Source organism: Cornus florida, unplaced genomic scaffold, assembly GCF_030987335.1.
Source record: "Cornus florida cultivar Cherokee Brave unplaced genomic scaffold, ASM3098733v1 CherokeeBrave_3.0.0_Hap2_Chr03, whole genome shotgun sequence".
Classification (NCBI taxonomy): Eukaryota; Viridiplantae; Streptophyta; class Magnoliopsida; order Cornales; family Cornaceae; genus Cornus; species Cornus florida.
The window spans coordinates 3,661,567-3,677,232 of record NW_026775573.1 but is presented as its reverse complement, the minus strand read 5'-3'; the positions used below and the strand labels follow the sequence as shown (position 1 = coordinate 3,677,232).

Here is a 15,666-nt window from a genome sequence, read left to right as displayed (position 1 = left end):
AAACACGTATGCATTAATATTCTCCCTTTGTTGCATCCTATTATTTAATAAAGTATGCATTAATTACACACTTGTTAATTAATCATCAAATTTAACAATATGCCTAAAAATACAATATTATATGATACCGTTAATGCTTTCTTTTTTGGGTTAGTATGATACAATTATTGTTTGACCAGATATAAAACTATCTATTAATGTTGGATATATAATACTATCGGTTTATCATTCGCTTTAGAGAATTCTTTATGTAATAAATTAGTCGTTTGAATGAAGAATGATTTATACTTTAGATTTAAGATTTTTTATTTTATTTTTGTTGAAATAATTGATTTTCTTAGCTAGATAGATGAATCATGAATGAGGGCAGCATTTGCAAACTTCTATCCCATAAAAATTACAGTAAATAACATTCGTCTGTAACTCTATGAATCCATATAAAATATGTATTTATATATATTGCAATATGATTTCTATCTAAAAGTTTTGAATAGCTGATGATGGGCAGATTTTTTTTTTTTTTTTTAAATTTTAAGCAACTGAATATATGAAAATAGATAATACAAAGGAGGGCCTTAGGCCAAACATCCCAAATGGGACACAAAACAAGCCCAGAGTCAGCAAGGGCTAAGCCCAAACACAATACATATAAACAAATAACCGTAATTAATTGATGAAATATCCGTTAATTGTGGTTATGAGTTATTAACTATGAAGCACGGACACTCCTCCCAGATCTCCCAATTCATGTCGTGGCATTAGTATCTAGAGTTGAGTTCATAAATAAACAAAAGGATATATATATATACATACAGATAGAGAGAGAGAGATGTATATTATGGTATTATACTTATAAATCTACTGAGATTCCCAAATCAAAATTTACCCATCTTTTAAAACTAAAGCTAAAACTTGCCAAAGCAAATTCAGTAGAAATCTTGAATTCTAACCAAAAAGGCAAGTAAAGCTACAGAGGACCTATTTGCTTGACAAGCAACTTTATACACACTTCAAATTCACATTAGTGCGCCAAAAGAACAAAGAAGAAAAATACAATAAAAAATCACAAAAAAACAAGGTAGTAACCTGATATCCACCACAGAAATTAAAACCAGCCTATATTCCCCAAAACAATCAAAAACCAATCTCTCGGATTCGGAATCATAACCTTTCATATTCTCTGGTCACATTAGCAGAGATTTCCAGACTCAATTAATTATCTTTTGCATTAACATATTGCACTTTGTTAAAAAGTCCCAAAATACTTCAGTATTTGTTATGCTATACAAAAGTAAAAAAACGAAGCCATGAAAACCAGAATGGTTACTTAAAGGAAACTGCAAGAGGATTGATATACTAGCTCATTCTTTGTTGCTAAGTTCCAAGTTGCAACACTGATCTATGGATGCGGTTAAGCAAGGATGAAGCCGGCTCTTCTCTCCTCATAAGAGTATTCGATACCTTCAGCACCACCATGAACAAATGGGGTAGCTGGGGTTGTGGCTGTCTGCATTGCACTCGAGACTGTTGAAGGAGTTGTTGGCATTGGGATTGGCATCTTCTTCGGGGTTTCGTTCTCATCAACACCGGAAAGAATCTTACCCGGACTTGCAACTAGCATTTTGTTATTAGGGATTGCTTTCTGAAGTGCATTTGGTGATTTGTTCTGGTCTTGCATATTTGCGGCGTTGGCCTTAGATGATAATGCAGAGCATACAGGAGAGAGGGGCTTACGAACTGAAGGCGAATCAATTTCAAGTGCATTTGATGCATTGACGTTGTGCTGCTTTACCGGAGGACCAGTGACATCCAGGTTTTTCTTTCCTGCACAAAAATTCAGACCAAACAAGTGAAAACAAATGCAGATGAAAATTCATGAAAGTTTACAATCACAATTGTCTTGGATGCACTGACTGTAACCAACCAGGAATAGACAGTTTCCCTTGCATGGTGAATTGTTACAACTATTGCATAAATCTCCAACAGTTCGATTTTTTCATGTCTTTTTGGTAGGAGAAAAACTATTTGTAAAGAAAATAATGGTGAAACATTTTGATATCATCAATTGGTCTAAACCAACAGATCGTGGTGATTTTCATGAATTCCTCATACAAAGCCCATATGACAATAAAAGATCCTCCACTGCTTCAGAGAGACAAGCCCGTTAATGGAGCTTGGTTTTAAAGGCCCAGATGCAAGTTGAGTGCAACCAACAATAAGAGGAAGGGAAAATACTTGGAAGAATACAGTTTAAAATAATTACCAGAAGACAGAGATGCAAAGCTACCACATTGATGGTCGTTTCGTGAACTGTAGTGCAAAGCTACCACATTTGTTATGGGACGAGAACGGAGAGCACTTTTCCCAACATTAGGGTTATGAAGCATAGCTCCTCCAAGCGAGAATCTTTTATTACTTGCACACCCTGTTGAAGTTGTAGAAACCTTTTTCCCACTGTTTAAAGGACTTGGTTTTGACCCAAAAAGTGCTTCCTGCTCTGTCATCAACTGTCCCTGAAGCTTCTTATTGTCCTAAAATACATAAATGAATCGTGCATAGAGAAACTTGGTCATATTCAGGGGAAAAAATCATTAAAATAAATGAACGATTGGTTAAGCAACAAAGCCCATACTCTGTGTCTTTGCCGTTCTTGCTCTTTCTCCTGCTTTAAGTTGCTGTATTGTTCCAGCAAAGAAAGAAGACGAACCTAAATTACAACAGAGATCACATAAAGAGAGACCAGTTGGCATAAACAGTGAAAAATAACAAACAAGTAAGAAACAATGAAGATCAACCTAAATCAAGTACAACTTAAAAATATAGGCTGTAGAAAACAAAATGACTGTCAATTGTCGATATAACAAATTTTAGCATATCGAAAGGGAGTGCTTACACCATCGTATGAGAAATCAACTCCTCTTTCTTTCTTCCAAGCAACTGCTTTTGAGGTCAATGCCTCCACCATTGCTGCCCGACACCAAGCAGAACAAGAAACTCATGAAAATGCCAATTAGAATAATGAAGATGTTCTATATACATCTAATTGAGCGAGAAAATATATGTGCCAAAATGACTGTCCATGATTTTATTACGCAAATGTTTATGAACAGATGTCACAGCAATAAATTCAAATGGCTTTCTTTAGCAACCACATAAAACTAATTCTAACTGCGGCTTCTCTTAGTGGGATGGCAAATTCCCACTGTACAAACTTAATTCTTCTGTAAAGCAAAAGAATTATCATCATCATCATCATCCTTGCCTCTATCCCGTACCAACGGAGTCGCCACATGGATTCTCTTTTTCCAATCTTTTCTATAGTAAGCCATTTCTCCTAATAGATTTAATATTTTAAAATAATTTCGTATCACTTCATCCCATATATTTTTGGTCCACCTCTGCCTTTTACCTTCTATGCAAATCAATCTTCCTTTCCTCAGGTCAATTCTATATTAAACACAAACTGAACCTCTAACTAATCGCATTGTGGTTGACATCATTTAGGGTCAACCTAGCTTTGCATAATTTTATCCTCTAAGACTCATCTATAAAGGATCTGTTGCTAATAAAGCAAAGATGCATACCTGGAATTTTATTAACCAGAGCCCGAGCTTTCTCAGCACGCTTCAAAATAAGATGCGTACCTCTTCCAGCATTATAACGATTATCATCCTATTATAACCACCATATTTTAGAACACTGAAGCAGGAATATGGAAATTTAACTACATAATATTCACAATCACGAAAGCAACAAAAGTATCCAACCCTGTTGTACTCTTCAAGCCAGCACTCCTCTTCACGTGCAGCCAACCACTTCTCAACCTTGTCAAGTATGTCTTTCCTGTTAAAAGCTTCCTCTTTAACCTTTGAAATCTGAAGCTCAATTAATTCCAGTAAGTATGAAGGGTCGATTGCTCCTGCAAATTAATAATTGCATTATCAAGGACAGTGAAGAAATAGGAGTGAAAAGAGAAATAACATATAACCCAAAAAGCTAAATCACAAACAAGCTTTGAGAGTGTACACTCCCTCCTTGAATAACACAGCTTGATGTCGGTCATGTGGAAAATTAAAAGAAAACAACATTCGGTATTGCAGTATTAGAAATATTTCCAGTATAAATTAACACAAATTTATGTAGTTAGTATTCTATGAACAGTTTGGACAAGACTTTCACCAGACTCTATAGCTTCAACTGAAACATCCATTGTGTTAAGTGCTTCATCAACCATGTGTGCCTTCCTGCATATCTCCTCTAAATTGGACCTCTTTTTCAAAAGAACCTCCTTTATTTTACTTAATTTCATCTGTTGCAACCTCAGCACTTCTTCCTCAGCCTGCAGAAAAAAAATCTTATAACTTGTTTACTCGCTAATATAAACTCTTTGTAGAGCAAAGAACCAGATGAATAAAAAAATTTGCTGCTGTAAAGTGACAAATTACATACAGTGTTTAGGAAATCCACTGAGAGAAGATTGGGTTCAGTAATTTCGTTTTCTGAAGCAACTATATTCCTTGTAATATTCTGAAACATTTGTTGCTCCTCAATAGGTGTATCCATCAGACTCCACAGCTCCACCATAGTAGTTGCAAGATCTTGAAGCTGAAGCAGCTACAAAGGTCAGTACTGCTAGGCAGAAAATCATTGAGCAACATAAGGAAGAGTGAGACACATTTTTTAGACCAACACTGACCCTTTGCATTCTTTCCAGCTTCAATTCTTGCAAACCACAGATTGCATTAGACAACCTCTCAATTGTGTCAGAACTAATGTTATTTGTGCCACTGGAATCATCCAGATTCGGGTGAATCTCACTAATCGTAACCTTGAAATCCATACCAAGTACCACACATAGCGAATTCAATGTATTCAGGAGATCTAGCACCTGCTTTAGGCGGTCACTCTGCAAGAAAGATCAAGCAAATTCAGTTAAAGAAGCGTTCATTGTGAGAGCACTCTTTAAGAACTCAAAAGGTTTGAACAAAATATGACTTCTATAAATGAAACTGGATGGGAAAAAAATGCTGCAAAAAAATTCCTTCAATTTCTGTTTTTTCATACTGTTCACCACCCAAAAGACATTTTTGAACCTTCTCCAAACTACAAAATTCATGCTAAGGTTTGGTATAACTGCTTGCATCCCAAGTTTTCTCAAATTTTATTTATTTATTTATCATTATTATTATTATTTCTATTATTACCACTTTCAATCAAATGCAAAACAGACAAATAATTACTATGAACGAGAACCGTGACCAGATGAAACAAGGAAAATAAGAAAAATGGAAATCAGACCTTCTCTTTTTGGAGTGCAAGCAACTGACTGCGTAGTTCTTCTAGTTTTTTCAAGGACAAATCACTCTCATCGACAACCGTCGTGCAAAGGTCATCTTCTGTAGATCTATAAATCTCCTTTGAGATGCTCCGTATTTGATCCAGAACTTTGACAAATTGGCTCCTCCTCTCACTTTTTCTCTTCCGCATCTCCTCTAGTTGGGGCATAATGGCTTCCAGCTCCTTTTTCAAGCTTCCAGCACTCTGCTCAAACTACAGAAATTGCATAAAATTCTAAATAAAATTGAAAAATACTATAGATGACCAAGAGAAAAAAATTAAAAACATACAAAAATGAAATTTAATTCTTCTATCCTATTCCTAACCTGCCTTATATGTACTGGTCGCTCACCCATTGCAGAACATATGTAAGTAAGTTCTGCATTAGAGTCAGCCAATGCTTGCCGCAGATGAGCTCTACACTTGCTTGCTTGATCCACCTTTCTTCTGTAAACCTCCAGACACTGTTGTTCTAGTTCGAAGAGCATTCTGTCCCTTTCAGCATCAAGCTCGCCAACTTCGTCCCAAATTTTCTGATTTCAACAAAAATTATGAGGTAAAATACTGGATAACAGTATCCCAGGGGAAAAGGCTTATGCAGGAAACATTTCAACAACGCATACTAGAAAAGGAGAGAAAAACGGATGGGCAGGTGATTGATGTATAGAATGACAAGGATCAACAAGAATTCGATAAAACCTGTAGCTCAGATAGGAGAGATCCACACGGCGTTTCTGTATGCAAAAGCTGATTATTTTGGTAATTATACATGTTGAAACAATTGCCACTGAAAGGAAAAAAAAATGTGTACCACTTAGATCTCAAACAAAAGTAATCCATGGAGAACATTCGACAAGCGAATAATAACCAGGGAAGGGGAAAGAAAAAGAAAAGAAAAAATTCAACAATTGGCATCACAATAAAAGCACTTGTATCCCGTAGATGAGAGCAAAGATATGTCAGATAAGACGGAAAAAAGGATGATCACAGACAACATGTCAGAAATATTTGAGAATAAATATTTCTGATCATTATCAAGAGTCTTCAATTTTATGCCAGCTTTGGTGAGTTGAATTGCACATTTTATCTCAACAGTTGATTAAATTGACATCTTAAATATTCCAGAATAAGCTGAGAGTTCAAAGCTCCTCTCACTACTATAATATGTCCATGAACCCTATTGGGCTGCTTCTACTCCTTATTAAGTCTTCAATCACTAAAAAAGCTTCTTCATTGATTTCATCCTGTCTAAGACCATGACCAAATCAGAAAAGTGAACTTTTCCTCAAGTAGGTTACCAATGGGTCACCCCTAATATCTCTTTCTGTGATTATTTTATCCCCTCTTTTTTTCACAACAAGGCTTTCTATTCATACATCTTAAAACAAATTTCTTGATTGCTATAATTCAAAAATTCTTGCTTACAACCCTCATACCACCATGGGCCTCTTGGTAGTGCTGCTGCTACTGCTAAGGATTACACCTCTTCCACATAGCCTACACACACACACACACACACACACACATATATATATTGTAATCCTTTGTGCACTAAACAAAATCTATCAATTAGCTTAATTTATCAAATAGAGGGGCGACTATTACGATTAGTACACAACTTCACCGTTCTGAGCTAACTTTCCAAACCTTTTCGGGTAACCCCACCTATAGGTTAAACTAATGCCCTCGTCGCATGCACATGCTCCCAGAAACGTGCACTGGATAAACCAGCGAAAATCCTGTAAGGTTGGCTCCAATGGGAAGGGGGAGTCAAATACTTCAAAATTTCATATAAAGATGGGATAATTCACTAAATCAAAAAAGGAATTTCTATAGTTCATAGTATAATTAATGTAATTTTCATTTTCATAACACACATGTAACTGCAAATATTAGAACACTTACATCCACACAATATTTCATTTCATCCAGGAAAAAGAAACACACACAACACATTGGAACAGCAACATGATTATAAATTTATATAAATAAACAAGATGAAGATTATCAAAAACTCAGTGTCCTTTGAGATTAAAACGCATATAACAAGAAAGATTGTAAGGAGCCAAAATCAGATTAAAACTAAAACACAGACCCCTGGCAACTTCATGTGCCCAGGACCTGTCTGGTCTATATTGTTCAAACTTCAAAGTAAATAAATTATATAACTATCTAAAAAAAATCCTCTACTTAATTGACCAAGCCAGATGGACCAAATTTACATTCTCAGCCCAAAGAGTGTTAACAGCTATTAACTGATATCAGCGCATACCATCGGTACATAATATATCTAAAAGATCTAATAACAATTTAGGGGATCTCAAGATTTCAATTTATTAATACTAGAAAACTCTAGATTAAAAGAGTAAATAAATTAAAAATAGATAAGTAATGTTTAATACATGTTAATTTGTAAACAGAAAAAGTTAGTGACAAGCATGTTTTACGTGTTGAGCATCAAGTATTTTATACTACCTTAAATCATAGGTTCGTAATATTTGACCTAGCTGGTTGACAAAGAGCTCCATAATAGGAACATTCAAATGGTCTAATGAAATAACTAAGACTATGCTTTCACCTAATATAAAAGATTGAGTAAAAGTTTTTATCAAATGTCTTGTAGGTATTACTCTATTAGATCATTCTTTTTATCCAAATATAGCATAATTTAATAGTCACAATGGGTCTGACTCTGACATGAAAACTAGCAACTTCACAAACCAGTTATCACAACAATCTAAAACCTTCAAAGGGTAATTCCAACAAGAAGTGAAGAAATACTATAATACTACTACTAAAACTAATTACCACAACACGATTATATAGCATGATTAAACTTGTAAAATACACACACCTCTTGATCAGTTAAGGTCACCAACTATCTCTGATCCTGTAAATCATATTAGAGCGCGAAAAATCAGACTAGGTAAAAAAAAATTGAAATAAATAACAGTAACTTTCTAAATGCTTTCTCATAACACACACACACACTATTTTATCCGTTCATGCTATGAAGATCATCAATGCCCTAAATCCGAGGTTGCACACTATGATACCACTATAAGAAGCAAAGAAAATTCAGCTAATGCCCTGTTTGATCGGTAAGAAAATGCGAGTATAAAAAAGAAATAAAATCAAAATTAATTCCCAGCAATTAATCCTCTTCCATTCCCAACAAGACCTAGAAAATCATTCAAGTAAAACAGTGCAAAATTTTCTTTTCCTCTATCTTCTCATCACATAACAGAAACAGAGCATAACTTCAATCGACAACGACAAGTCAAAACAAGACTGATTAAGCGACTTAATCACCGAACTTCCTGACCTTTGCAGTCACTGGAGAACACTTCAAGTGTCGCCGCAAAAATACAACTTCGCCGTCGGAGAATTCTTTACCCGGCGAGAGGTTGGTCGAGATTTATTCAAACCCTACAGAAAGCGTAACGCCCTTTCGAATGTGTGTGTGTGTGTTTAAGAGCGAATTTGAAGGAGCCTAGGAGAGGGGAATGAATTATGGCAAATGAGCCGTTTGTTTTAGGAAGGAAACATAACGAGCGTTATTCCTGTTGTAGTTTTATTTCAACGGACGCTGATTGAGCGGTATTATATTACATTTGAATTTCAAAAAAAATAAATTAAAAATAATAAAAAAAAGGTTTTTCTTATTTTTGGTTTGTCATTCTATGTTTTTAAATTATCCCTGACACGATTGAAAATTTTTACGTTCTTGTTTATTCTAAGTTATGTGAAACTATGGCATTAAAACCAAGTAAATTTTTTTTAAAAATTTAATTATTTCTTTTATAGAGGATTGCATGCTATCTTCTTATAAATCATAATTGTCGTAAATGTCATAAATCATACTACATAAACTATTAGCTGGTTACAGAGTGTTGTTGAGCTTTTATTTTAAATATTTACTTTTTATTATGTTTGGTAACTAAAAAATTCATTTTAAATGGCAGACATTTTAGTTCACTAAATCCTTTTATACTAAGGAAGAGAGGTTCTATATTTTAAGTAGTCATTTTGTTAGCCAATTTTATCCCTTTTTATTATTTATTATAAAAAAATTATTCCTTATTTGATAGAGTACCATTATCAAACATTTCAAGAAAATGCATTAACGTAAAATTAGTAATAAAAAGTGTTTTGAGAAATACTGAGTAATTGTTATCAAACTTGTTAAAACATGTATTATCAAGAACTTAACATCTTTGTATTGATAAAAAAAATTATGAGGCTACCGATCTCAGAATAAAAAGGGACAAAATCTAATACGTGAGACACTCTCGCCATTACACGATTTAGGAAAGGTAGGGATATATGCTGAATAGACTGTTTCTTTATTTGGAACAGAAAATTGGCCCCTAGTTCAATACGACTGCCCTTTCAGTGCATCATACAATACCAAAATGAGAGGATGCTGTATTGTTCCTAATATGGCGCTACATGAAATTGATTTTAATAAAGACCAAATCAGTAGTCCCATCCCAACTCACGGCTACTGACTGATACAACTTGGACTTGTATTATACCTTCGGTAGACCATTTATGCGAGGAGTGGACAACAGATCTTGCTATAAAAACAGTTTTAAGTCCCGACCTAATGCGCTGCCATATTTGTGGCTCAGTTCCATGAGAAATTTTTATATGGTCCCGCCATTCAATGCCATATAGAAACAATTTTAAGTCCCGACTTAATGCGCTGCCATATTTGTGGCTCAGTTCCATGAGAAATTTTTATATGGTCCTGTCATCCAATGCCATATTTGTGGCTCAGTTTCACAAAAAAAATTTATATGGTCCCCGCCAATCATCCAATGACGCGGGACCATGTAATAACTTCTCCAGTCCCATGATCCCATCATGTATAGTCTCATTTTCAAGTGTTCAATTGGTGAGCTGCACATGATATTCTAATTTGACCGACGCACACCCAATTTTGCTCATTTGCTGCTGTTCTTGGACTCCAATTTGAAAGATGAATTTGGAGGATTGTCGACGCAACTGATCAAGGAAAATTTTGCTTCACTGACTTCTTCATCCATTTTCCCAAGGAGTTGGCAAGTAAATCCAATACAGACGGTAAGGGTACGTGTCTAGAAGCTTCATCCGTGACCACCGGCCAACATAGACCCTTGATACGTAAATCTCTACTGTACAGCACTGGATGTCACTTCCAGAATGAAGTCTTGATCCTGCCAGCAGTGAAGAGAACAACTTCCAAGTTCTTGCATGTTCATACTCGTCTCTCTAATTCAATGCATCACAAATAAGAGAGGCATTTCATTATACTCCAAAGAATGGAATAACTCGCTTTCTACTCAAAAAACATATGAGAATCCATCATTTTTTAAGGGAAAAAAAGCGCTTTGGTATCCACAAAACAAGCAGAAACAGTAGGCTGTTGTCTACCCAAAATCCAAACATGCGCATTGGCATCCACAAAACAAGCAGAAACCGTAGGCTGTTGTCTACCCAAAATCCAAACATGTACCTTCCCTGGAGTATATGATGATATGTACCTGCTTCACAGTAAATTATATGTTCAGACATCTATATAACTCATAAACTGAAGATTCAGAGTATGTCATCTTTGTCATTCCTAATCCATCGTCAATCTGAAACCAACTTGGTATGGTCATCAACTAATTCACCTAACAAAATTTATAAAAACAATTGATAGAAACTTCCAAGACAATGTTAATCCAATAAAATCCAGGAGTATAAAGCAGTCCCATGCATCAATACAAGCAAACAATGTGTTCTGCTGCATCTCTCTCTCTCTCTCTCACACACGCACACACAGAGGGCATGTTAGATGTGCAATTGCTATTCTAAAAACACGTACAAATAAAGCATTTGTGACATAGCCCTCGCACACTAGGACAGGCACATTTTTGTAATGGTGTTATAAACTAAAAGTGCATATTGTGGTCGACGAATGAGAGTACTTCTTAGACTGCCATGATGCCATCTACAACAATTAATTCTTTTCCTTTTTCAGTGGGAGGGGGAAGGGGGGGAATCATACATTAGCATACTATTTTTCTGCCAGTTATTGTGCTCTATTGATGCACTTGGGTTTTGTTATGTTTCTTAATCTTGTTTTCTTAATAATTGAATTCAGGAGATAAAATAGATTCCACAAGAGGAAATCTCCTCTGGCAGAGAAAGAAAGCAAAGCAGATGAAGAGACTACAAAAGCAGAAGTTGACCAAAATGTAAGGCGACTGTACAATCACAAGAGAAGAGCACAAAACATTAACGAGCTTAAAATTCTCATTAAAAGCCACAAAAGATAGTTTCTCTTGGAGATATTTGGCCTCTGCACTTCAAGACCGTAGCCACTAAGAGAATCGTGATCATTCCCATTGCTCTATCCCAAAGCACCAAAGATCTGAATAAGTAAACAAGAAAGAACAAGATATGACATGGGCATTCACTCCCAATGCAACCTACCAAAATTTATTTGCTTGCACTCTTTATGCCCCTTGGAAAAAAGCAACCAATCCCCCTTTCAGGAGTGAGGACTCACCCAGGCCCCAAACCCAATGCCCTTGAATAATAAATGAAAACTCAACATGAACAATTTAAACTTCAATACTTTTCTAGGAAGGCAGCATTCAAGCACTACTAAGAGATCTTGGAGACAACTATGACCCCTGTAGTATCAGTTCTTGTCTTTGTCCTCCTATTCTTCTGGGAATGTATAGTAAGGTAGTCTTATAAGTCTATACTTCAGAAATCTAGAAAGCCAGATAGGAGAGATTGATACTGCAATGTGGAAGCATGCTTAAAAAGCAAAAAAAATTTTTTTTTTTTTTTTTTTTTTCAAAACAAAATTTTAAAAACTTGCTTAAGATTTTACAAAGGCATAGGTAACATCATAAAAAAAGAACAAAGTAACCAAAATCGTGTCGTTAGAAGAGGAAATACCCAATATTCTACCTCCAAGTTGCACTGTCTTGCCACTCAATATTCCTTCAAAATTGCAAAAACATGAGCATAAATTCTCGAGCTGCACAGAGCAACAATTTAATATCCTAGTACAACAACTGAAAATAAGAAAGCATGTTAACAAATGTGCTGAAAAGTATAATTTACAATAGGAGAAAATACACAATTGCAGGGAGGAAAGAATATATCATGCATTATTCTAGCAGACTGGCACAAAAATCTTCCATCCATCCATACAGCAAATGTGAGAAGGGCAACACAAACCTAACAAGCTTCACCACCAAGCAGTAGCTTGAGTGGTATCTCCTCCACCTCCCAAATGGGAGGTTGACGGTTTAAGTCCCAAATGGGGCTTAGTGGGTGTGTGAGTGTAATTTACCCATTACATTTTCTTTTCCTTTTCTTCTCAAAAATAAAAAATAAAATTGAAGAGCTTAAGTTGCAGATTATAGGAATCAAGATTTGTAACTTGGGCACAATTTCAGGCTAAGGCAAGAACCAGAATTCAGCTTCAATTTTATAACCATGCCAATCTTATGGGTTAACACACAATAAGTAAAGAGAAGCAGTAAAACATGTAAACCGTTACATAATTAAATATCAGAAACAAGAAATCCGGACAACATGCATACACTAATTAGATTTCCAATCAGAGCAGCCTTGAACTAAAGTGTGCCGACCCACAGCATATCATCTCAATTGTTTTAAGACCATATTAATCAATTTTTGAACATTTGAAATAATATTCAAATTCATTTTTATTTTACTGAAAGCCTTCATTTAAGTTGAGAACATCAACAATTACAATGCATAAATTATACCATAAATTATACATACAACCGAATATATCACAAAAAGTGCAAGGATTGAGGAAATGCAATACCAAACCTTTTGACTGTGTGTGGTTGTAACAGACCACCATCATCTGCAAATGATGTCCTTGGTGACCCTAAAGTTGGATAGCTTAAACTCAAATCCTAGGTATAGCACACATTCTACTTTGGTAACCCTCCGCAAGATACTAGATAGTCCTCAACGAAGTAACTGCTACCATAGTGACAAGTTGCACTTTTCCCACTTTCAAACTACACTTCATCTTCCCTCTCCATGACTTGAACCCAGGACATTGATTCTACTCTATACCAAACGAAAAACCTGTTGAACATGCCAAAAGTCCCAAAACTAAACTAATGGAACATGCCATATGTGTTACTTTTAAATTAGTTTCCACTGCTGTTCTAGTTAGTAACTTTAAGAAATTAAAACATTGTTGTAAGTTCTAAAAGTAACTACCACATGCCTTTTGGCTGAAGCTAACAAAGAAATTTGGAGGTTGAAAAAGAGTTCTGAACAAATATGCCGAATGATGTATAGTTGCCTCGTATAATAAACTTCAAAACTAAAAACTTTTCGAGTGGCCAATGTATCACCAAAGGTACCTAATGAAAGCTCACCATGTGGAACAAGCATCATATTCAATTACAATAGTGTCCACAATTACAGAAAATTTTATAGATGCATACATGGATTCATCGAGGTCAAGACATGGTGCTGATACTTTTAAGGGGAAAAAACCAGCACAAACATGTACTTGTAATAACTCATAAATTACATTGACTTTTAGTAATTTATCATTAAAAGGAGCACAATTCCCAAAAAAAAAAAAAAAAAAGAAGAAGAAGAAGAAGAGAAAGGGTTTCAAAACCTTATCAGAGCCAATTGCATGCATAGATGGGAGTGAAGCCAGTAAATTAGGTAGTTCACATAGGGATTCATGTGGCCGACCCCATCCATATGGAATAAAGGCAAGGATGATGATGATATAAGGATTCTAGAATTAAGAATGTGAGTCTCTCCACATGTCTAGTGGGACCAATCATCTTTGTCTTCATCACTATTCTGATTTATTTTTCGAATTTCTAACCATGGTACTTTCTACAGTCATGGTGGTTCTCTCGAGCCCTACTGAAACATATATCACCCAACTCTGACTAGGTCTCTATGGGTTTATCCATCTTACAATAATACTAAGAACTGATAACATATTAAAAGATTGAACATAACATTAAATCAGATTTCCTGCAGTTATGACAGAAAGGAAAATAGAATCACACTGGTCACATAAATCCAGTCCTTGTCATAACAATTACATGGGTCACATAAATTTTTTTTTATCATGATTAGATTGCAAGTTATATCGTGCCAGAAAGCGCAATTTAAGCCATAATTAACTCTGAATAGTATCTCCCTCGTTTCTTTGATATAACAGATCTCCTTTCTTTAATATAAGAATGTAAAAATCCATGCACGCAGAAAGACAGATATTTTTAACAGTTGTAAAGAGTTCAGAGACACCTTAGAAGTTATCAAGATACTCCTATAATCAATAACTACAAGCAGCAAATAATAAGAAGAGACAGAGAGACAAACAGACAGACAGGACAGGGACGGTTAACAGCATTTTGCCATTATGTTACCTCTTATGAGCATGCTGTTTCAACTTGCAACTCTGTGAACAGTATGAAGTGTTATATTTCTAGGAGACCTAAAGAATACACTCTAGATTTCTCTTTCAGTATGAATAAAATTCAAAAGCAAAACCATATAAAATATACATCATGATAAATGCTACATGCAGGAAATAGAAACAAAATTACTGAATTACAATCTAAATGGCAACATCGTTATCTTAGAGGCTTTGTTTGAGACCCTGCCAATTGGAGAAATTTACTTATATCGTGAGTGATTTTGAAATAAAGGATGTTATCCCATTCACATTTGAACTTATGTTTTTAAATAGTCAATCAAGTTGGGGTACATTAAAATTTATGCCTCAACATAGAGATAGCAATTATCAGAGAACTCACCAACTGTGAATGCCAGCTTGCAGAGTATAACAGGCTTCCACTGTGACTGTTAAGGACCCCAAAAAACACACAACTGATGAATACCAAACATCAAGCCTAGAAAAGAGATAATGAAAACATTTACTTAATGGATCGTACATAGGCCAACTAGAGCTGTTGTGTGAGTTAAAGTATAAGATATGTAAAACAATTCCAATACACCCACAAAAAGAATGTGCTTGGATAGGGTATCACACATATGAAAGTGGTAAAACAGGCTTGCTGACACGATCCTATTATTAAATATGACTAGCAAGAAAAGTATAGACCACAAAGCCAATGGCAAACCCACAGGCCAGTAAGTTAATATAGCACCAACATGTTTACTGTTAATTTTAATGTGAAACAGTAGCAAATCCAACCTGTAAGGGGCTTGCACCTTTTGCCATGCACACAGACATACATAATAAGATTTCATACAGACAGAAGATGCTTATATGAGAAGTAAAATAACAACATA

General features: G+C 35.2%; 1 protein-coding gene across 2 annotated transcripts; it reads right to left on the bottom strand.

Moving 5' to 3' along the window:
* Positions 1–867: 867 nt before the first annotated feature.
* On the bottom strand, positions 868–8,987 carry LOC132299100 (65-kDa microtubule-associated protein 3-like). 2 transcript variants are annotated; one of them, XM_059795556.1, is made up of 14 exons: positions 8,663–8,987; positions 8,192–8,227; positions 6,037–6,124; positions 5,664–5,870; positions 5,299–5,550; positions 4,697–4,906; positions 4,450–4,605; positions 4,180–4,339; positions 3,768–3,919; positions 3,585–3,672; positions 2,894–2,967; positions 2,633–2,707; positions 2,264–2,531; positions 868–1,824 (listed from the first exon to the last, which is right to left on the bottom strand). In XM_059795556.1, the coding sequence occupies exons 3-14, from the start codon at positions 6,106–6,108 to the stop codon at positions 1,412–1,414; spliced, it is 2,127 nt and encodes a 708-aa protein (XP_059651539.1). In that variant the 5' UTR covers positions 6,109–6,124; positions 8,192–8,227; positions 8,663–8,987; the 3' UTR covers positions 868–1,411. The 2 variants fall into 2 exon arrangements, with proteins under 2 accessions (XP_059651539.1, XP_059651538.1); XM_059795555.1 differs by lacking the exons at positions 8,192–8,227; positions 8,663–8,987 and having other exon boundaries at positions 6,037–6,271.
* Positions 8,988–15,666: the final 6,679 nt, after the last annotated feature.